The 24,202-nt window shown below is 37.3% G+C and overlaps 1 protein-coding gene and 1 long non-coding RNA gene across 3 annotated transcripts in view; one reads left to right on the forward strand and one right to left on the reverse strand.

Moving 5' to 3' along the window:
* Positions 1-433: 433 nt before the first annotated feature.
* Positions 434-24,117, forward strand: LOC139355894 (uncharacterized). Its single transcript, XR_011607155.1, has 3 exons — positions 434-614; positions 23,177-23,477; positions 23,737-24,117. It is a non-coding gene; the product is annotated as an uncharacterized lncRNA (long non-coding RNA).
* Positions 5,835-24,202, reverse strand: part of LOC105482047 (ADAM metallopeptidase domain 7) — a 64,929-nt gene continuing 46,561 nt past the window's right edge. Inside the window, exons 14-22 of one of the 2 annotated variants that reach the window (XM_011741918.2) lie at positions 23,239-23,434; positions 22,742-22,844; positions 22,113-22,299; positions 16,006-16,086; positions 15,095-15,173; positions 14,474-14,579; positions 13,800-13,899; positions 7,862-7,917; positions 5,835-6,850 (exon numbers count right to left, since the gene is read on the reverse strand). In XM_011741918.2, coding sequence (XP_011740220.2) covers position 6,850; positions 7,862-7,917; positions 13,800-13,899; positions 14,474-14,579; positions 15,095-15,173; positions 16,006-16,086; positions 22,113-22,299; positions 22,742-22,844; positions 23,239-23,434 — 909 coding nt within the window. In that variant the 3' untranslated portion in view covers positions 5,835-6,849. Of the gene's footprint in view, positions 6,851-7,800; positions 7,918-13,799; positions 13,900-14,473; positions 14,580-15,094; positions 15,174-16,005; positions 16,087-22,112; positions 22,300-22,741; positions 22,845-23,238; positions 23,435-24,202 lie in introns of those variants that run through there. The other variant, XM_071068484.1, reaches the window with a different exon arrangement.

The following is a 24,202-nucleotide window of genomic DNA, read 5'->3' on the forward strand; positions in this document are numbered from 1 at the left end:
TTTCATTTTTCATGTATATGTGGCAAGGCATTTTATTTTAATTTTATTTTTAATCTTTTAATTTTTGTGGGTACATAGTAGGTATATATATTCAGAGGATGCATAAGATGTTTTCTTACAGACATCACATAATTTATGACCATCCATTTAGAAGCCTGTTTTGCTTGCTCACGGAGCTTGGTTTTCTTAGGGCAGGGCTGTGTACACCTGCATATCTTCACGTCCCTAGAATAATACCTCTAACACAGCCAGTATGCGATGGTACATGTTGAACAAAGAAGTTAATGGATAAGTAAACAGAACCTATATGGTATCAGTCCATATTTGTTGTTTATTTTTATAAGTATTTTTTCCTCTGAAATCTGTAAGCGTGCTTGATCGCTGCCTCTGCTTTTTTGTTGTTATTGTTTCTATTTAGAGGGGTCTAAGAGGGATCCTAGTGAAGAGGGTAATAACTTTGCCTGTTTTGTGATGCGGGAGGTGACGTCATGTGGTTCTGCCATTTTAACATTGTTCCTTCTGAGCCTGAGTGTTCTTTCTGTTGAAGATTCAAGCGAACCAGGTCAGGAGAATGACATCAGACTGTGCTTGTGCCTGATAATTCATTTCTGAAGGTGCAATATTAAGTGTCGCAGTGTCCAGCTGGTGATATTTTCGGCATAGAAACCTGTTAGACATGGCAGCATTAACGAGATGGAATGAATTGATTTATTTCTCTCCTGAATTGCTTGGCAGTGCCTCAAGATTGAGGCATCAGATTTGCACAATGTGCTACTTAGGAGATTATTTCTTCCTTCCTCCAGCCAGACAGAAGACTACAGTAGGCAATGATAGCTTAAACTTGGGAAATGTCCTTCTTCAGAGACAGCATGAGGGACATTTCAGAGAAGATCAGATTACTCTCTAATTGCTTTCACAGGTGGACCTGAGGAGGCACGCCCCTGAACCAGGTCTTTAAGGGAGAGAGTAGAAAAACCTAGAAGCTCAGGAGGTCACTCCAACTATTATTTTCCCATCTGTGGCTTATTGACATACACTTTGACATCAAGGCACTGACACTGATAACATGAGAGAAATGAATAGATTAATTATGGGAGGAGTATTTTAAATGTTAAAGGCTTTGTCTAAAATAATTCACATTTTTCCATCCAGTGGTTCCTCTCTTTGAATCCTGTTAGAATGACAGTAGATCTTTTCATTCTTTCCCTGCTTTGGGCATGACTTTGAAGAACCTGAAGATGTGAAAATGAAATGGATACTGTGCTCCTTTTGGCTAGGATTGGGGAGGGAGCACTAACTGATCTCTGCTACCAGCCACTTTCAACATCAAAGCTACTTTTTTCTTTTCTTTTTTCTTTTTTCTTTTTTTTTTTTTTTTTTTTTGAGACAGAATCTGGCTCTGTCGCCAGGCTGGAGTGCAGTGGTGCAGTCGGCTCACTGCAACCTCCGCCTCCTGGGTTCAAGGGATTCCCCTGCCTCAGTCTCCCGAGTAGCTGGGACTACGGGTGCATGCCACCACACTCGGCTAATTTTTTGTGTTTTAGTAGAGATGGGATTTCATTATGTTGGCCAGGATGGTCTCAATCCTAAGCTACTTTTAGCAGGATTGAACTCTGAGGTCATCCAGTGGCCAATTGTGATGCTGTTGTCATTCTTAAAACTGGAGTGACTTATCGTTTTTGGTGGTCTGAGGCTTGTGATTCCTGTTTTGCCATTTCTTGGCTGTGTGTTTGAGGACCTCTTATCCCTAGCCTCCTCATTTGTAAAAGAATCCTTTCCATGGACCTTGTGCATTTCATGGAAATATAATAGCATCTTGCAGGTGCCTGGGGTCTGGAAGATGCTTTGTAGGTGCTCTACCTTTCCCTGTGTGTTCCAAGTGACCCTCATCTGGTGCATTCTTCATTTGATTAAAGCAAGGAAGGACGCTTTAGCAGAGGGCTCTATCTCTTGATTGGCCCCTGCCATCCCCTGGCCCACTGTCTTCCCTATTGTGCACAGTGATGGCAGAGACAACAACACACAGCTTGCCCAAACACACTAAGCTGAATTAAAGCACCACCCAGGTAGAGGTCTATTCTATTAAGCAAGGATCATCCAGAAATTGAGTCACTATAACACAAGGGAAAGATTCAAGGATCACAAAGTCCCTGCTAGGAAGTGACTAATGAGAGCTGCAAAGGGCGTTTAAGTTTTGGTCCATCCCCAGATACAGTTCTTCCTTGGACAACAGCATCTCAGCTATGCTCTGGCTGAACTGGGAGGTGACAGCTGCCTAGCTTTGCTCTTCCTACTTGATATGTTAACTCATGCACCATTGTTACTGTGGTTGGGAAGTATGGTGGACCGTAGATGGAAGAAGAGAATGGGAGTGAGATATTTACACAGTTCTGAATTTTGGGGGTGAGGGCTGTGCGTTTTTCCTGTCAATGTTGTATTTGTATCAGCAGCATAATAATGATTAAAAGCATACTCTTTGGAGTTAGACTTCCTGGCTTAGAATTGTGAACATACTACTTAATCGGCTATCTCTTTTGGCACATTATTTGACTTTTTTTATATCAATTTTCTAAGCTGTAAAATGAAAATAGTAGTAGTATTTAACTCGTTGTTTCAAGTTAACTGAAATAATACATATGAAGTGCTTAGAATAATATCTGACAAATAGTGTCCACTCACAAAATGCTATGTTTGTTTTAGCTGCTGTAGTAGCATATCCCTGGTATCCTTGAGCAAGAGACTTTGGCTTTTGAATTTATTTATCTAAGATCCTCTAAGACAGCTCTGATGTAATTTCCTCCCAGCCAGCATTCCTGCAATCCCAAAGACCCCCCTTTTCCATTTTTTTGTCCTTGGAGACTTCTAAGGTTTAAAGTTATGTGTATCTTCTTTCCTTAGCAATCAATACCCATTACATATGTCTCACAATTATAACTTTTCCTGGAAACAGATGTTAATGGATTCTGTCCAACCCAAAAGACCCTCACTTCCCTATACATCAGCTCTTGAGTTTCCTAAAAGCCTGACCTTCAGTTAGAAAGTGATCAGGAAGCTTCTCAAAAAGCCTAGGAATCTAATCAATATTTCTCACTCAATGGTGATGATTAGTAGAGGACATCAACAGTGCACCACAATGTCAGATAAGTAACACAGGATGCAGGCTTCTGACATTCACCATCCATTATACATCCCCCAGGAGGTGGGAGAGCTTCAGGTTTCCATGGCTGCAGTCAGCCAAGTTAATTTGATGGCCTTCAAACAAAATGAACAGATAATACATAATTAAAAAACAACAACAAAAAAACTAGACACCCACTCGTAGTAGTTTTCAGGAGCCTGGGTTTTCTTTGGGTCTATCCAAATGCCAATGTCAAGAAAATTGGACTTCATGACTGAGAGTAAAGAAGATTTATGCATTCAGTCTAAAATCTCCATTCAAAGCTTTCTAGCTGAGAGCCCAATTCCCCTTTTGTTTAGGGATATGGTCCCTGTTTGTCTGTTTCCATCCACAGCTCTGCCAGAGACGAAAGCAGTGTTTGAAACAATTCACCCAGATTTCCATCTGTAATCATCAAGAATGGAATTCATCAAATTCCTTAAGATATTTACTGAAAGTCATGATTTTGAGGGCCTAGTGCTCTCCGGAAAAGGGACAGCAGCAGCCTTGATCAGTTTTCCCGCTAACAAGAATTTCGTTAGCTATGTGGCCCCCTAGTGGCTCTTCCATGAACGTCACTGATGGATTGTCAGGTACACAGACAATCGTCCACTAATGAAGAAGTTAATATCTTTCTTGGAATATGACTTCCTAATTTTAGCACATGCGATGTGAGTTTCTGAATTCTAGAATCATCTGGCAGGACAGACACTTCGAGAAAAAGGCAGAATAGCTATGGGGAGATGTTTGATATTTGGGAATGATTGCTGGTATATTGGGAATGCTGATGACAGGTCATCCGTCGGCGAAGGTTTTGTTTTGTGTCGTCATTGGTGTATTCCTGGCAGAACTGATGTAAATATGCACATGAAGATTCCTTGGTACAGCAGCAGTTTGATAATATCGTATAGCAAGTATGGATTCCGATTTATTGTTTTGAGTGTTTTAAAAAGTGGCTGAACTGGACTTAAACTGCACAACCGATTTCCCCCATCCTCTCCCTTAACTCCCTTCCTGAAATGTACAGCCACGGACATCTCTGCTTGAAGTGTATAGCCACGAACATCTCTGCTCAGGTTTTAATTCTCATGTTTATATTTTATCTTGTTTTCCTATGGGTTGCCCTAGTGTCGGCATGTTATAGTGGTCAGTAATTTGGACAGAAGTTTTGCTTAAACCCCAGGGACCTGTAAAACTTCAGCCCTCAGGCCACTGATCTGTGTATGGGTTGGGAGTGTAATCGAAGCCCATCAGCTTTCAGTCCTCTCTTGGATTTTACTCTCCGTGGTGCTTTCTCAGATACCCACTCCCATGCATGTCACAGGGGTGAGTGGAGAGCTTGGCAACCCTTCCATGCTTCTCTCGTTCTCAGAATGCCCCCCCAACTGCGACCCTAATTCCATCCATGGCTGGTCCACTCCTCACCTCAGCTGCACCTCCAGTCCCAGGATAGCCAAGTCACATCTTTGTCCTATTTTCCATAAGTTTTAGTATTTTTGCTTATAAATCATTTGGATTTCTCCTTCCCAACCCAAATCCAGTCCATGGAAGACCATTAGAAATGTAAATGTACAATTAGAAAAATGGTGTTGAAAAGGGCAGTATGTATTATGGGCTCTAAAGGGCAAGATCATTTGCTTCCAGTTACATCTGTGTCTGTTCAGAGCAAAGGGGACATGACCCAACTGCAAGGACAACCCCATACCCTAAAACACACCATCTTCAAATACAACAAACTCAAGTTGAGTTTGGGCAAGTGCCAGCTATGTCCATGTATGGGGTGGGGACTCCCGATATCCATTCCCGGGAAATCATGGCCAGTAACTGGCTCCACAGCCATGGCAGAACTGGGCTGACAAGGGGTCAACAAGTAACGAGGAGCTGTGATGTTTGATTCTGCTCTGTAGACATTGGAAGGAGAGGCTTCTTAACAGCATTTAAAAGGAATAGAAAGTCCTAAGGCCCGGGGTCTACATATGGACAAAACTTGGAGAACGTGACCTAAAATTGAAAAGGGGCTTAACTGTCAGAGGCTTCTGAGGTTGTTGAAAGGAAAGGGAAGCAAATTAGAAATCTAAAGAGATCTGAACAGGAAGCAATGAGTTGGGAGAATGGAGGGGGTATAAGAGATGTTTATTATTGGAGAGAGAACTTCGAAAAAAAAAATCACCAGAAAGTAGCAGTTAGTTAAATATGGAGCCCAAGACAGAAGTAATGGAGGGAGGATTTTGTCTGAAAGAGATATGGAGACAATACAAAAATAATGAATCAGAAAGGTGATCCTTTTATAAAGGAAATACGATATCATCAAACTGTGCTTTGTTCATCCACATATGCAGTGTTCAGGAGAATAGGAAGATGTGGCTGTTCTGTAATTTTGGACATCAGAGGCTTATTGTTTGCTTTAATGAGGAAAGCAGGTATCAGATGTGGAGTTTCTGGGGTTTCTTTCCCCTCAAATTTACATAAAACGTTTAAATTAGTTTCCTTGGCTTTAAGTACACATTTGTCAACACTCTTTCTTAAAGTGGCAGCTTTGATTAGAACAACAGATGCAGAAAGAAAGCTCCTGTGGTATCCAGTGCTGAGTCACTGCCGTGCTATGCTGCAGGCAGGCTCCGCTCCAGGAGAAAGACAAGTCAGCGGAGCAACAAAAATGTCAACAAGGACAACAGTCTTTCTTCCTTCCGTTGTAGCCTTTATTTATTTCATCGAGTCAGAATATTTTTATTTAGCACTTGAAAACTTTATTTCAGTAAATGGAAAAAAAAAATATTGCATGTAGCTTTAACAGTTCGCAAGAAGAAAATAGAGGACACAAAAGAACACCTTGAGAGGCATCTGTGTAAGCAGCAGCTGAAATCATTCCCAGGGTAACCCCCCATCCCATAACAGACAGACAGGTAGGGGGTGGAGACGGCACAGAAATAGCACATTGTCAAGTGGCACATGATAAAGACCTTAGAAACGCTTCATAGGAGTTTTGAGTATGTCCTCACTTGAAGTACCCTTTCTGAAATTCTTGTAACCCTCTGATTTCTCTGTCAGCTTCTTAAGGAATTCTAGAGAGGTAAACCTAGGAATTTAGAATTGCCAGGAGTATTCTGTGTTTTCCTTTCCTTCCACCGTTATTTTAAGGACTCTCCTGCAGTTCTGTCCACTATTCTTCTGCCTCTTTCACTTTCAATTACCTAGTAGAATCCATGCCACTCAGCCCTGCCTTCTTTGGCATTTCTGCAGGAATTTCATTTAAACCAGAGTTAGTGCTAATGATTTCAAGTTTTAAAAAGTACTTTTACATTTCCAAAGAAGTAACTTTTTATATGCAATGTTTTCTTCCTAGACTGTAAGTTATCATCCTCAAAGTTTGGACTCTTAAAATAAACTAGAGTAACATTTTGTAGGAAAATACTATGGCAAGAGTACGAATTTTTATATTGCAGTAAAGAGCATTTGAAAGACCACGAGAAATGTTTTTCTGCAGCGTATGTTTATGATAGAGGGTGTGAATTCTACCGGTAAATATTAACAGGAAGAAGTTGCTTCTCTTAAACATTTTCTGTCTGGATAGAGGACACTTGAAAAACTACCAAAAATTTGAGTAGCAGATATCTAGGTAAGGTTGTAAAGATCTTGCATCCAGAATCCCAAGCCCAGGCTTGCACAGCCATTTTGGATATCCAACGTCAAGCTCTAAATAGAAACAGATGGTTAAAGATAAGTTGTTTACTATGAAATCTGTGAATCATGTATTTCCATTACTCATTTATATCTACTAATTAGAATAACCTTTCTGGATTCCGTAGTCTTACATTTATTCATGCTTTTATAGCTCTCCCTAGCCATTGCTAATTAAGCAGTTATAAAACAAATAGGCCTATTATGAAAGAAAGAAAATAATTTTGTTTTCCATTATGGGATGCCAAACAGTTTGCTGGCACTAAGGAGTGTCTTCACTCTCTACTCTCTGGGGGACAGGTTTGTCATTGTGGAGTGGAAGGATCATTAGAAAATACCCTGCTTTTCAGTGGAGGGGGCGGTAGGTCTGTATTAAGCAAGTTTCCTCATAAGAATGCTCTGTGAAAGAACCTTCATACTAATCCAGTGCCTACTGCACTGTGAAAACTCAGCAAAAATGAAGGAGGAAGAAATGAAAACAAACTCAAAATGTACTCAAGCCATGCTCATTTTCTTTCCCTTTGACATAAATCACAATTTTTGAATAAATTTTCTAATATAGACACACTAAGTTGAATGTGAAGTCAGCCCTCCCATTTATTGATTTGATAAGTAAAAAATTTAGAAAAGCAATCATGAAGGAAACTGTTTCTTTTCTGTGATTTCCAGCATTACTAAAGCCCTTTAACATACTTGAAGAAAATCTGTGGGTATGTATACTCCGACCAACAAAAGTCTGAAAGAATAGTGCTGCTTTCATTATTCCTAACCTGTATCGAGACTCTGGCACTGTTGAATTCTAGATTGCTCCGTTGGTCCGGTTTGAAAGTTTTGGATTAAAACATCCTTAGCAGAATTATATATTAGAAATTTAAGCATATCAGAAAAAAAAAAATTCTAGCCTTCCTAATCTGTTGATAAGTACAGAGGATGTCCCCAGTGAATCAATGAGTAGGTAAAGAACACATAACTATGCCAGCATTTGAAAAATAAAAACGGGAGGTACTATCTGCCAGGGCAACCTACCACTTGGCACTTTGATTGGGATCTGCAATTCCTCTTGAATCTTTACTTGCAGGTTTCTGTAATAAATAAATTATGTTGTATTAGGAGCTGCACCAGATGTTACATGCATGTGCATCCACACACGGACATGCGTGTACACACATACATGTGAGCACATACACACAGACCACCTCTACTTGCTCCTTGAAAAATCCAAGACTGTTTGCAAATTGCTTAAGACAGTTTGTAAATTCCTATGGGACTGGGGGAGAGGAGGGTAGATAGTGCTGGTTAAGCAAAGCTGTATCAGAAACCATTATTGGTTGTAAAACTTGTGAATCTTCCCTAGAATATATTAGGTAAGAGATCTGTAAACACTTTTTAAGTATTAGCACTTTCATTCTGATAACATCTCTATTGGAATCTCAATAAAATTGATTTTAAACATGGACTGCATGGGTTCAAGGAAGAATTCATTCATACAACTCCCCCGGCTGTCTGCCACTTTCTGTAATCCTTTTGTGTGATCGAGGATCGTGTGTAACCACAGATTATAAACGAATCAACTAATCACAGCATTTTAGTCGTCCATAAAGAAAGCTTAACGAGAATGGCTGCTTTTAAAAATACAGAGTTGAAAATCTGTGTGCATTCAGCACCCAGTTCTGAGTAAGAAGTGCTCTACTGAGTAACCTTGAGGATGTAGAGAGAGAGATTATAGTCATTTGGGCAATCCATAGAAATCCTGTAGTGGTTGTACTCTGTGTGTGTGTGTGTGTGTTTTGACTCAGTCTCTAATGCATGCGTATGCTAATATGTGCTAGTATTTTGTTTCTCCCTTATAAATAAAGATGCAGGGATTATACTGCCTCAGCTAACTAAGGGTTCCGGGGGAGAGACTCTGGCTCACTGAAAACCATTGCTGTGTTTTACCTTTCAGAACAGGGGCCAGGACTAGAGTGAGGTGAGTGAGGCATTGGTCTCTGGGGCAGAATTTAAGGGGAGAAAACTAATTTGGTAATTAAGATAAATTATGTGCTAATGTGTTAATTTAAAATATCAAAATTAATTTGCAAGAAAATGAATGTATCAAGATAAACAAAATGCCAACATTTTAAACAAAAAACTGAGTCTGCCCTGGGACTTGCCTGACTCACTTCCCCCTCCTCACCCTAACTGCCACCCTGTTAAGAAGTAGGTCTCTATGCCAGAGTGTCAGGATGTCCCATTTCTACCGCCAATCAGAGAGCTATCCATGTTATATTATTGGTCCTTTTCAAGGAACCAACAGATAAGTTTCATGAAAGTTATTATCGGAAAGGACACAGGCCGCCACCAAGAGGAAGGGGAGGGGGACATACCAGTGTGATGTAGTGGGGACTTGAAAAACTGGTGGGCAGGCTTTCCAAGGATTCTGGAGTTCTCTGCTAGTGAAAAGAGATACTATTAATCTGCAATTCCTAGTAAGTATACAAATACTAAAAGACCCAGACCTAATATTCTTGCCTAGGTTGTTATCCTACAACACATGAGTCTATCTCAGGACCTGTCTATAAGACAAACCTACATATAAGAAGAGTGGGGATTTATACGTTGTGATATGAATATGATGAGGCAGGTCTGTTAGCCACCAAATGTTACTATCGCTATTTGGCTGTATGCCTGAAATTCCCCAGCCAGCCACAGTCTTTTGGGCCTTGAATGTCTTTGAGAAACTCCACAATTTCCTATTAAAATATAAAAATTCCTAAATGAAGTTTCCCTCTTTAAAGTGTGTTCTGTTAACTCCCCAGTAGATATTAATACAACTAGAAAGCATGGTCCAGTGGAGGCAGGATCTGGATGCCAGAGCAGGGAGAGTAAAAACAAACAAAAAAACAAGCATCATTAACATAACAGGTAAAAGATGCCAAAGACAGACATCCCCCAAACCCCAGTTTTGCTGAGGACTGGTCTTTGATGGGTAACTGTGTCAAATAAGCATCAGTTAAATCATTATTGTTTATAATATTTCATGCCAAAAAATATAAAAACCCTAAATGTGATGTCTGAGGATCCAGCTCTGCTATCTGTGTTAATATCATGGTGTATATGCTATCAGCAGTAAATTGAATTCATTCACATATTCAGCAGATATTTATTCTTCTTCTCTTCTGGGTGCCCCTCATTCAACCAAAAAACCGAAAGCCCTTACAGGAAGCTTAGAATCAAGAATCGTAACAAATATGTCCTAGGCTCTATGGTTATTCATCACTGACCAGTACTCAGCCTACCTTTCCTGACTCCTCTCTCTGGAAGTCCACCTATTTTAATGTATTAATTTAAGGAAAATGTAATTAGGAAAGTAACTTTAACAGCACATGAGGCATAGTAGATTAAAATAACACATATTAAGTGCCAAGTATATACCAATCACTGTGCTAGGCATATTTACATACAATTTCTCATTTAAACCTCAAGACAAATGAATGAGAATTATATTAGCATCATGTGGTTTCATTCCTGAAAATCTCAATGTAAACTTAAAAGAAAATCATACATTTTTTTTTTGTTCATTCTAATTGACAATTAAGACTCAGTTTTACCTTCTTAGAGTCACAGCTGGCATAATAAAGAGTAAAAATGGATAAAAATGATAACTAACAAACATATATAACCAGAGAAAGATTCACTATTTCTATACTCCAGTGAAATTCAGCAGAGGCATTTCCACTAAAATGTCATATATGTGTTCTGGGGGATAGAGTGGGGATATGCTCTGCAACATTGTGCAGTAAAAATCACAAAGCTTTTGGCATGCGCCTAAAGCCATGGCAAAGCGTTCAAAACTTCTGGAACTGTGTAACCAGACCAGACCACCCCACCAACCAAAAATATCCTGATTTTAAAATACTGGCAATATTATATTTTTATTGGCACTTGCATCTAGCAACAGTCAGTTAATTATTAACCTTAACATTGGGGCCTTTTGATCCCTTCTTCATGATTTAAATCCTAATGGGCAGTTTCATCATTTTAAAGAGATAATCTTATCAAGAATCATGCTTTCTTCATCAGCTATTTTTTTTTTTAAAAAAAAGCTAATGCCTTTGTAGTTTCTTAATCTTTGCTTACAGGTTTTGTCTTGATCTTTTTTTATTTATTTTTTTATTTATTTATTTTTTTTTTTTTGAGACAAGGTATCACTCTGTAGCCCAGGTTGGAATGCAGTGGCATGATCATAGCTCACTGCAGTCTGGAAATCCTGGGCTCCAGAGGTTTTCGGTGCCTCAGTCTCCCAGCTAGCTAGGGACTACAGGTGTGCACCATTATGCTTGGCTATTTTTTTCTTTTTTTATATAGACAAAGGCTTGCCATATTACCCAGCCTGGTCTAGAACTCCTTGCCTCAAATTACCCTCTTGCCTTAGCCTCTCAAAGTGCTAGAATTATAGCTGTGAACCACTGTGCCTGGCCACTCAGTTTGTTTGTTTGTTTGTTTGTTTATTTAATCTTATGTTATTTTTATACTTGAAGTTCTGGGGTACATGTGCAGAACATGCAGGTTTATTACACAGGTATACACGTGGCATGGTGGTTTGCTGTACCCATCAACCTATCACCTACATTAGGTATTTCTCCTAATGCTATCCCTCCCCTTGTCCCCCATCCCCCGACAGGCCCCAGTGTGTGATGGTCCCCTCCCTGGGTCCATGTGTTCTCACTGTTCACCCCCCACTTATGAGTGAGAATGTGCAGTGTTAGGCTTTCTGTTCTTGTGATAGTTTGCTGAGAATGATGGTTTCCAGCTTCATCCATGTCCCTGCAAAGGACATGAACTCACTATTTCTTATGGCTGCATAGTATTCCATGGTATATATATGCCACATTTTCTTTATCCAGTCTATCATTGATGGCCATTTGTGGTGGTTCCAAGTCTTTGCTATTACGAATAGTGCAACAATAAACATACATGTGCATGTGCCTTTATAGCAGAATGATTTATAATCCTTTGGGTATACACCCAGTAATGGGATTGCTGGGTCAAATGGTATTTCTAGTTCTAGATCCTTGAGGAATTGCCATACTGTCTTCCACAATGGTTGAACTAATTTATACAGCCACCAGCAGTGTAAAAGCGTTCCTATTTCTCTCCATCCTCTCCAGCATCTGTTGTTTCCTGACTTTTTAATGATCACCATTCTAACAGTTTTTTAAGTGAGTGGAATGTATTGGAAATTATAGCTGTTGCTACAATTATTGAACAAGCTATGATTTGCAGGGACTTCTGTGGGATTTTCAACATTTTTCTTAGATCTTCATATATTGCTTACATTTCTAGTTTACTGAATTTTCTCAGGAATAGATATAATTTTTTCAAATAATTTATCTGCATCTATTGATATGACCATATGATTTTACACTTTCCCTGATAATAGAGTAAATTAGCCTCATTGCTTTTTTGAATGTTAAAGTTTCTTTGCATTATTGCAGTAACACTTGATAATGATTTATTATCCTTTATATATGATCATGATGCATTATCATTTATCATGAGATTCAATTGGCTAAAATCTAATAATAATTCGTGCACCTATATTTGTTAGTGTATTAGTTAGTAGTGCTTCCTTCTTGTAATGACTTTTATAAGTAGGTGTCAGAGAAATATTGGCCTCAAAAAATAAATTGGGAATTTCCACCTTCTTTCCAATTATCTGGAAAAGTTTATGTAGAATTGGTGTTATGTCTTCATGAATTTTTAAATAGAATTCACCAGTAGAGCCTTAGGGGTCAAATATTTTTTTGTTTATGGAAAGGTTTTTACTACAAATTTAACATATTAGATACAGAGTTATTCAGGTTATCTGTTTCTTCATGAGTAAGCTTTAGTAATTTTTATCTTTCAAAAATTTCCATATCATTGCACTGTCAAATCTATTAAAATAAGGGTTTTCATAATATTTTCTAATTATCAATTTAATATTTATAGTACCTTCATTGATGTTGCCTTTCTGATTCTTGATGTTAATAATACGTACTAACTAGTTAGACTGGCTGGAGGATTATAAAATTTATTAATCTTCTCAAAATACATTTTCTCTGTTATTTTTCTGTTTTCTATTTCGTTAGTGACCAATCAGATATTTACTTTTTCTTTTCCTCTGCATATATTGGGCTTCATTTTCTTTACTTTTCTAGTTTCTTAAAGTAAAAGCTGAGGTCATTGATCTTTTACTTTTCTTCTTTTCAAACATAAGCAGATAAGTGGTATAAATTTTCCTTTACTGATTTTACTACACCCGCGTGTTTTGGTACGTGGTATTTAATTTTCATCCATGTTAAAATACTTTCTAATTTCCCTTTTGATTATTCTTTTGAAATTTGAGTTCCTTAGAATTTGTTACCTAATTTTCAACTGAGAATTTTTCTAATTAGTAATATCTTTCCATTACTTATTTCTATTGGAATTTAATTCTGAGAATATATTTTGTGTGGCTACAATTCTTTTCTTTCTTGTTTCTTTTTTCTTTATATTTTTAGTAGAGACGGGGTTTCACCATGTTGGCCAGGCTCGTCTCAAATTCAAGTGATCTGCCCATCTTGACTTTCAAAAGTTTTGGGATTACAGGCGTGAGCCACTGTGCCCGGCTCAATTCTTTCAAGTTTGTTAAGACTTGCTTTATGGCCCGTACTGTGGTTTATGCTTGTAAATTTTTACAATAGTGCACAAATTAATATTTTATTCAACCAATATATTCTGCTCTGGTATAGTATCTTGGTTATTGTTCCATATTTGTTTTGAATCCTGTCCTCTTTTCTTTCCCTACATGTAGATTCAAAGCTTCACGTGTGTGTGGAACCATGTTAAGTTGCTCCTCTGCACCTGCCACGTCACTTAGCTTAGGATGGGTTCCATTTTAAACATACACAGCTACTTAAAAAAATCAATTAACTAACTGTTGCAAATGGAAGTTTCTTACATTTAGGAAATGAATTTCTGGCAGGATTGGCTCAGTCCTCATCTGCTGCTCATCACCAAAGTATCCTTTATTCTCCACTCCCAGGGTTTCTATAGGTGGGCTGTCAAGAAGGAAATTGAACACCTAATTTATTAGATATAGGGCTATTCAGGTTATTTATTTCTTCATGAGTAAGCTTTAGCAATTTTTATATTTCAAAAGTTTCCATTTCATTACAATGTTAGATATATTGAACTTTTTATATTGGCTAATTATCAACTTAATACTATACAATCTTCAGTGATGTCACCTTTCTGATTCTTGATGTGGGGAGAATCAGAAACTATGGGATAAACAAACTATGGTATACACTTATGGCTAAAATTAAATCATCTACAAGATTTTTTAAATACTGATGCTCAAGTTATACCCAATGACAATTAAATCACAATGTCTTCAACCCACATCAGTATTTTTTGAAAGATCCATTGGTGATTTCAACGTGCACAAAGTTTGGGAATCATTGATATTAGCATCTGGATAGGAGCAAGTACATAAAAGCTTGAGTTACTACTATTCTTAACCCATCTTCAGTAAGAAGCTTATACTTCCCCCCATCGAATATCCTCTATAACTACAAAGCTTATATATTCTCAGTAACAATTCCCTTCAACACATAGAAAATGCATATGTACCTCTGAACTTGCTTCAACTTGATACATTTTTGGTAACGAATTAATAGTATGAGAACTCCGATACCGACAATAACCAGGACAAGCACAACAATCAAGATGGCAACATCTGCAACATGAAAAAACACGGACTTCAGCCAGGGTATCAGTTGTAAAACAGTGGAATATTAACATTTAATGGAGCTGTTACAATGCTCCTTATTCCTTTCTATAGGACTTTGATTCTCCTTTCAATTATTTTTATGTAAAGTAAAAAGCCCAAACATTATACAAATTACCATTTGTATTTGCAACTGACGCTCCACCCAGTATTCCATTATATTTAAGGGAACCACAATAATCAGGAAGAGATTTGGTTGTCAGTTATTAACTACAGAAAAGCCCTTGTGTGTTGAGGGTTTGTAGAAGACCTAAGAAAACCTAACTGAGCTAGAAGAGACTACACTCGCTATAAAAGGGAATTGCAGTAAAATCAATTTGGGTATTCATGCAAAATAATATGAAGACCATACAAATCCATATCAAAACACAACAGATAAGTAGCAGACTTGAAAAATAAGAAAAACAACTTTTTTCGTTGGGTAGGCTTTTGATATATGAAAGATTTTGTTTTAGGATGCTCACTGGTAACATTTAAGGTTTCTTCCCAGGCTACAGGTGCCTGTCCTTCCTCACAGTGGCACTGGAGTCCATGGTCATCCATCTGGAAGAGCAGTCAATGATATTTTCTCAAATGACTGATATAAGTTGTGTTCTGCAACTCACTTACTTTAGTACTACCTGTACATCAAACATAGATGCACACAAGCACAAGCACGAACTTTTTATTAGTTAATTAAACTGCCTAAGAAAATCAATGATGCATAAAAATAAGTAAACAAAATACAAGAAGCAGCCATCTTTGAAAATGGCCTTTGAATAAGAGAATGATACTGACAAATTCAAAGGCAGATGAACAAGACAGCATGATTTATCTTTCTAGATAAATATATGATATGTATGATAAATATGGTAACCTGATATATATATGTGTGTGTGTGTGATATGTGTGTGTGTGTGTATTACTATATAAGTGTTACTGATTAACCCAGCATATGAGTGATATTAGGCATAAACTGTTAGTAATTGCTGGTATTAGTGTTTATTAAGTGAAAAAATATACAATGTTTGCCGATTTTCTCAAAAGCTTAACTTGACATTGGTGTAATTTAACTATAAGACATATTGTAATAGATTCAACTTTAAACATCGGATTTAAACTTTATACATACATTAATCACTGAATTTCTAGATAACCAGTACCATAATGAAAGCTTTACTTGTAACACTGGCTATATCTGTGTATAATAATATGTGGTTTAGCTCCTTGGATCAATTTTGTTGATAACACATGAAAAAATGAATCCCAAATATATATTTGACTTAGAAAACAGCAAACATACATATATACATACATATACATGCACATACAGGCTGAGGAATAAAGTAAATATATGGCTGATAAGACATTAATTTTAAAAGCAGTCATATCTTACAGGATTTTCATGGCACTGAGAGGGGCAATTGGTTGAGTTATAGACCTTTTCCATGTTTAGACATTCACCATTGTTGCACACCTAGAAATGAAGTAATCAAGCATGAATTAAAATGACTTAATGTAAAATTGTAATTACATGTAATGCATGTGAAGCACACAATTTTGCATGTAATTTACATATGAAATTTTTCAATTTACATGATTTAATTGTAAGTTAGGTAATTTTTCCTATTGTAAAATTCCACATGTAGTGTCTTCTGTGGATAGAGAAATCCTCTATAAATGTTTGAGGAGTGTACTATTCATGCAAACAAATATTTTAAGCTCATTAAAATATTTATGTTCTGAGTAATTATTTCAATATTAGTCTGTCAAAGATTCTACAACTGTAATTGCAACAGTTTCTTTTGTTTCAATGAAGTTTTTCTTTTGATTTGGTTTAACAATGTATGTTTATTATATCACAGTTGGGCATTTTATTAATTGATGGTTGGGCATTTTATTAATATCAATTAATCTTATTTGTGTTTAATATTTTTGCTTTAAATTTTCCTTTCTCTTGGTAAATTTGATCACCAAAATATTATTGGTTTTGTTATTTTTGGTTTTTGCCTGGTTCATCCTTACTCATTTATTTAATTTTTAAGTGTTATTTTTAATTTTATTTATAGTTAAACATTTATTGCCACCAATTCAAAGATTATATTTACATTTTCTATAGGGAGAACTTAATATATCCATATTATATTTACATTTTCTGTAGGGAGAACTTAATGCATCCATATTTATTGGAATAAGTGATATATATACACTCTTACTCCTTTCATTTTAATTACTTGATTTCCAACATCAGACATTGTAGCTTACCTTTTACTATACTTATCACTTTTATTCAGCTATTGTTTTCTCTAATTTGAAAGCTATATATGCTAATTTCTAAAGGTTGATTTGGTTAACATTAATATATTTGAATCTAAATAATTCTATCATTTTCAAGAAAAAATCACCATTAATTTCTCCTTCTGTAAGATAAGAAATTTATCATGTTTTTGCTTCTTTCCTCTTTCTCTCATTCAAGTTTTTGATTGAGTAAATCAGATTCTACATTGTCAAAATTATTTATTATTCCTGAGATTTTTTACATTGCTGTAATATATTATAATTAATAACTAGAATTTACTCAAAAGTCTTATAGATTTTGTTGCTTGCAATCATTTCTTTAATATCCTATCTCCTTATTTTACCTTCTAAATTTAAATTTATTTCTCTGTTGGCTGGAATACATTCTGAACTATTTGTCTTTTCAAAAAACAGGTGGAGTCTATATTACTATGTATTTTATTAGTTATAATATGTGTGAGAGTGTTATTCTATTGCTTTTCTGTCTGAATAATAACTTGGCTGTAAATATAGTTTTAGGGTCTCAACAATTATGTTTCCCAAAGCTCTGTAGATGTTGCTCCATTGTCTTCTGGATACTTGTTGCAGACAAGTATTATGGTAACCTGATATTTCTTTCTGTAGCAAATTAATGACCTTTTCTCTTTTGTGCTTATGGCATGTATTCTTTATTTTTGACATTCAAGGCATGAGGGTAAGTAAAAGCACTCATCTCTTTCTATAAATTTTTCCTGGTACTAAGTGAATTTTTTCATACATTCTTCAGATCAGGGACATATTGTGATTATTTCATTAATTATATTTTCACCTCTCTTCTGTTTTTTTAAATTTAGAATTCAGATTAAATCTGTGATGAATTTTTTAGAAATCTATTTCCTGCTTTTATTTATTTTCTTTGATTTTTAAAATTCCTTTATCTTATTGTGTTAAGAAGTTTAGCATCTAACTTATTGATTTTTTTTGTAATATCCATTCAGTGGTTTACTGCCCACATTACATATAAACCAGTAATCATATTTTGTACTTTGAAAGCAATGCTCTTTGATCTCAAATTACATGTTTTAATATAGATTTAATATCTTTTAAAATTTCATTCAAAAACTTTTTCTTGATAAAGGAGGACATTTTTGAACATTATATTAGTTCGTTTTCATGCTGCTGATAAAGACATATGTGAGACTGGGCAATTTACAAAAGAAAGAGGTTTAATTGAACTTACAGTTCCACGTGGCTGGGGAAGTCTCATAATCTTGGCGAAAAGCAAGGAGGAGCAAGTCACATCTTACATGGATGGCAGTAGGCAAAGACAGAACTTGTGCAGGAAAACTCAACCTTATAATAACCATTGGATCTCATGAGACTTACTATCAGGAGAACAGCATGGGAAAGACCTGCTCTCATGATTCACTTACCTGCCAGTGGGTCCCTCCCACAAAGTGTGGGAATTCAAGATGAGATTTGGGTGGAGACACAGTCAAACCACATCATTCCATCCCTGGCTGCTCCCAAATCTCATGTCCCCACATTTTAAAACCAATCATGCCTTCCCAACTGGCCCCCAGAGACTTAACTCATTTCAGCATTAACTCAAAAGCCCACAGTTCAAAGTCTTGTTCAATACAAGGCAAGTCCCTTCCACCTATAAGCCTGTAAAATCAAAAGCAAGTTACTTACTTCCTGGATACAATGGGGGTACAGGCATTGGATAAATACAGCCATTCCAAATGGGAGAAATCGGCCAAAACAAAAGGGCTAATAGGCCCCATGCAAGTCTGAATCCAGCAGGGCAGTCAAATCTTAAAGTTCCAAAATGATCCCCTTTGATTCCATGTCTCACATCCAGGTCACACTGATGCAAGAGGTGGGTTCCCAGAGTCTTGAGCAGCTCTGCCTCTGTGGTTTTACAGGGTACAGCCTCCCTCCCGGCTGCTTCCATGGGCTGGCGTTGAGTGTTTGCAGCTTTTCCAGGAGCACAGTGCAAACTGTGGGTGGATCTACAATTCTGGGGTCTGGAGGACAGGGGCCCTTTTCTTACAGCTCTACTAGGCAGTGCCCCAGCAAGGACTGTGTGTGGGAGATCTGTCCCTACATTTCCCATCCACACTGCCCTAGCAGAGATTCTCCATGAGGGCCCCACTCCTGCAGCAAACTTTTGCCTGGGCAGCCAGGCATTTCCACACATCTTCTGAAATCTAGGCCGAGGTTCCCAAACCTCAATTCTTGACTTCTGTGCACCTGCAGGCTCAACACCACGTGGAGGCTGCCAAGGCCTGGGACTTCCACCCTCTGAAGCAACAGCCCAAGCTGTACCATGGTGCCTTTTAGTCACAGCTGGAGTGGCTGGGGTGCAGGTCACCAAGTCCCTAGACTGCACACAGCACACAGCACGGAGACCCTGAGCCTGAGCCATGAAACCGTTTTCTCCTAGGCCTCTGGTTCTGTGATAGGAGGGGCTGCCATGAAGACCTCTGACGTGCTCTGGAGACATTTTCCCTGTTGTCTTTGGGATTAACATTTGGCTCTCTGTTACTTATGCAGATTTCTGCAGCCAGCTTCAATTTCTTCTCAGAAAATGTTTTGTTTTGTTTTGTTTTCTATCACATTGTCAGGCTGCAAATTTTCTGAACTTTTATGCTCTGCTTCCCTTATAAAACTGAATGCCTTTAACAGCACCCAAGTCACCTCTTGAACGCTTTGCTGCTTAGAAATTTCTTCTACCAGATACTCTAAATCATCTCTCTTCAGTTCACAATTCCACAAATCTCTAGAGCCGGGGCAAAATGCTACCAGTCTGTTTGCTAAAAACATAACAAGAGTCATCTTTGCTCCAGTTCTACCTTATGTTCACCTTTACTTGAAATGGCAATTGAGATTGAATAATTTTTATTTTTTTCTTTAAATTCATTGATTCTTTCTCTTTGATTCCCTCCATTCTTCTGTTGAACTCATTCGCTGAATTTTTTTATTCCCATATTGTAATTTTTCAGTTCTAAAATTTCCATTTGGCTCTTACTTATATTTTGTACATCTTTGCTGGAAGTTTGTTATTTTGCTGAGACCTTCTATTTTTCCATTTATTTCAAGTGTGTGTGTATTTGTTCACTGAAGCATTTTTATAAAGGCAGCTTTAAATTCCTTGTCAGGTAATTCCAACATATGTACTACCTTGTTGTTGCATCTAGAGATTGTCTTTTGTCATTTCAATTGAGATTTCCCTGGTTCTTTGTATGAAGAGTGACTCATTTGTATTCTGGATACTTTGGGGACTATGACCTATGGGATCTTATTCAAACCTGTTGTTTTAACAGAATCATTGCCTCACTCATGCCAGCTGGGGTGGAAACCCAGCCTCCTCACATACTTTCATGACACTGTGGGGCTGGAAGAATTCATCACCACTGAGCTGTGGTGAATGTCCTGACTCCCCATAAGCCTCCGCTGAAACCCTGTCTGGAGCCAGGGCATCTGTTAGAGCTGGAAGAAAATGGAAGACTAGGCTTCCCACTTGATCCTTGCTGATGTAGAAGGAGTCAGACCACTGAACTTTTCATGGGTGTTTGGTTGGAGTGGGACAATTATTACCAAAATGTTTTCTGTCTTGTTAGCCTACTCCTTTTCTTGTCCTTTGGTTTTAGAGAAGCCCTGCTAAAACAACAGATTTGAATAACGTCCCATAACTCATAGTCTAAAAATAGCATATCAATGCCAAAATGAAGATTTTTTTTCCGTTCACATCATTGTGATACCTACATAGACCAGCATTAACTATGCATGAATTTCTTCCTTAGAATTTGGCTGAAGAACCGACACCGCTGTGATGGATGTGCTTCTGCCCTAAGCCTTCTCTTGAAGGAATGAGCTCTCTATGCGGAGTACATGGTCACAGTGTACTTAGGAGATGGAGGTGGATTTCTTCACAACTGCCTTTCTATCAGCCCCTTTCTTCAGTCCTTGCCACTCTTAAAGAAGGAAACGCTTTGTATTTCAGGCTGGTTTTTCATAACTGAGGTGAATAGCAAATCTTTTGGTATTTTCATCTACCTAAGGCTTCACACTTTGTCTTGCTGAATAGCTTTGAATTTTTTAGCTTGCGGTTAGCATACGTACCTTAATCTTCACAAACATAGATTTCTTAGCATGTTGATATTCATTTAATCGTTTTAACAGGAAGTAGTATAGTTAAATATATAGACTCAAAACATAAATCTCTATTAAATATTTAGTTCTAGTTCTCTTTTTTTTACATTCTGAACTTTGGTTTTCCAAGTTATTTCTCTATCACACTATACAAATATCACTGTAATACTTTTGGTGATAGTGTAGAGAGAGAGGGGAAGACATATCACACAGAGAAACTACTCAGTTTCAGATAGCTGATTTTGGGGGCAAAATATCATGTGTTTTCCATATATTCTTTATGAGCCAGCTATTGTTTAGAGTATGCATTCTAATATTGTCATCTTGCCATAAAAAACTCTTTCCAATTTGGTCCCATTCTGTCTTCTCTTCAATTGCATCTTTTGCCATTTATCCCAAAGGTCAAGCCACTTTGAAATTGCTGGTTATCTGAATTATGCCATACACTTCGTACCTTTGCATATTGTGGAGGCATTTTTTGCTAAAATGTCTTCTCCTGTTTCCTGTGTTTTAAAATGTTCAAGTCAAAGCTGAAATGTTGTTACTCATTGAAGATGCCATTTCATCTTCTCTAAGCAAAGTCAGCCACTTTTCCTTTAGACATCAATGTACATTGTTCACACCACTAAGAAAGCAATTTGTTGAACTGTAATCATTTAATTTTTACTGTGTGAAATTCTCATGTATGCTTATCTTTATTGTACAGTCAGTGGCACCATAGTATATGGCCAGTAAATATGATTGAATGAATAAAATAAATGAAGACGTGAGGCTATTTTATAGTCACATTAATTAGAAAAATCCATGTCTATAATTTCATTAGATATCCATTGTAAGTTACTAATTAAGCACATTTGTAACAATTATGTGTCATTTGGCATGACTAAAATTAGGCAAAATGGATATTTATTACAGTGTTATTGCTACTCTGCTCCTCATTAAAAAATAGTTGTCAATATTTTTTCCTTTTCCATATCTAGGCCTCTTTGGAACCAATTACAGTATCCAATAATGTTTTTAAAGGATTGAACTAAGACGTTTTAATAAAACAAAGGTCTTTTGTCTTACCATTCCATCTCCGCATTTTGTTCCTGACGCCACCAGGCCAATGTCTGTAGAATCATGGTACAAAAAAATGGTTTTGCATTTGACAGTAGCATTTTGCTGGGGATCCTTAAGGTGATAGGTCTTGTCTTCTCCAAGGAGATAGGAAAGCTCCCCTCCAGTGCAGTAGATCTTTCCACATCTGACATCTCTGAAGAAAAGAGAGAATATTCCAACTTGGAACTAGAAATACAACTTTTGAGACTAGGCTGGCAATGAAGCCTCCCAGTCACTCTTTTTCTAGATCCAGGTTTCTCACCAAGTTAAGGAGGCTGGAATGGGCCGAGAAAACCAGTGAGCAAAGTCTTGGCCCTGAGAACTGAGATGAGTCCGTACAAAATGTAAAATTATTGTATTTCTTTTGGATTTCCCTGTGAACCTCACAAATCAATACTGGCTTAAGTTTACAGGGGAATTTTTTTTTATTAGTAATTTGAATTAGCATGATTTTAATCAGGACACCAAGATTTCCTTATTTCCCTCTTCTCCCGATCTCAGTAAAAATTGGTTAACAGCTTTGGGGACAGGAGCCATTCTGATTTTGACAAAGTGCTGTAAGAAGGCAAATTACTTTTTTTCCACGGGGCACTTACTTCTCCTCACAGGGAAGAAATCTGTTTTCCTTGTTTTTGCAGTACCCAAATTTATTTCCTTTTGTATTCATCTTGTAGCAGATATCATGACTCTCTGTTGCCTCTGGGGTAAAAAATGGTTTAAAAGTAAAACAAAAGCATGACTATCATGAATCATAAAAGACCTTATTTTTCTAATGTAATTAAACTTTCAGAATCATGTCATAGTGAAGTAGAATGGAATACATTATTTAAAAACCATCCTATTGCCTCAGGAGAATATTTTAGGCTGGAGATATAAAACAGTAACAAATATACATAACTCATATACTGAGATAGTTAATATTAGACTTAAGATCAACTAATATGACAGGTAATATACAGAGAAATGCTAAGCATTATCTTGGAATAATGCCACAAATGACATTATCTCTGATCTTGACCCAATTCCTACAGGGCAATAACAGAGAAATAGAGGCCATCATCTATGTGAATCCTTCACTGTGATTATCTCTCACCATCATCAAATAATTCAGAGCACTGATCCCTACGAGTAGGACATTTCCCCATGAAGCAGTAGCCTTCTGAGTTCTTGCAAGGAAATCCATTGACTCTGAACTGGTCCTTAGGACATGCAGGCGAGTGGCCAGTGCACATCTCAGGAAAATCACATTCATCTTCTGCTGGTCTGCATATGGACCCTGCTTTTTTAATCTGTTGAGGAAATACAAAGAGACTAAATCCTGTTTACATTTAGGTAGGTAAGGTTTAGTAAGTAGACAGAAAGTTGACCCATTCATCTAAAAAAGGTTTTAAGGATGGATCATAGCTTCCTTCTACATTCCACCAAGAATCATTCTCATTTGTAAATGTGTTGGCACTCATGTAATTTTAGGAATGACAAAATGATGTTTTTGAAATTTGGTATTAGAACAGCCTTAGGGAGAGTTGGGATGTACATCAAACGAAGAAATGGGCAGGTGTTCTCATTTATCTTGTCTTTTCTTTGTTCCAAGGGATCCAGTACACGCCCTGCCTACCCCCTACCTACCTCAAACTGGGAGCCCCTGCCTATAACGAGGAAATCTCCAGTCCTAACAAATCAGATTCCTGCATATGAAGTGGAGAAGAATACCCTTGCTTTCATTGCTGGAGGGAACTGCATAGAGATATTCTCTCATCCAGCCGTTCAATATGAATTTAATTATGCTGGGTTCTGGATGAATTTGAAGATGCATAAGACACATTTGTTTTCTTTGTGAGTTCACAATAAAGTTGGGTGAAAGAAGTGTCAATAAACCCTCGGACAGAGCCACTGGGGTTTCTGGTTGTCTTCCTCAGGAACGTTTCTCCACTTACTAGCCACTACCACTTTCCAATCCTGATATAACCCTTTCCCTTTTAGCTCACCCTTGGGATTTCAACCATCCTCCCAGCTGAGGTTAAACAGATTGGTGATTATTTACAAAGGAGCAAGAATAG

The sequence above is a fragment of the Macaca nemestrina genome, chromosome 8, assembly GCF_043159975.1.
Source record: "Macaca nemestrina isolate mMacNem1 chromosome 8, mMacNem.hap1, whole genome shotgun sequence".
NCBI classification, from domain to species: domain Eukaryota; kingdom Metazoa; phylum Chordata; class Mammalia; order Primates; family Cercopithecidae; genus Macaca; species Macaca nemestrina.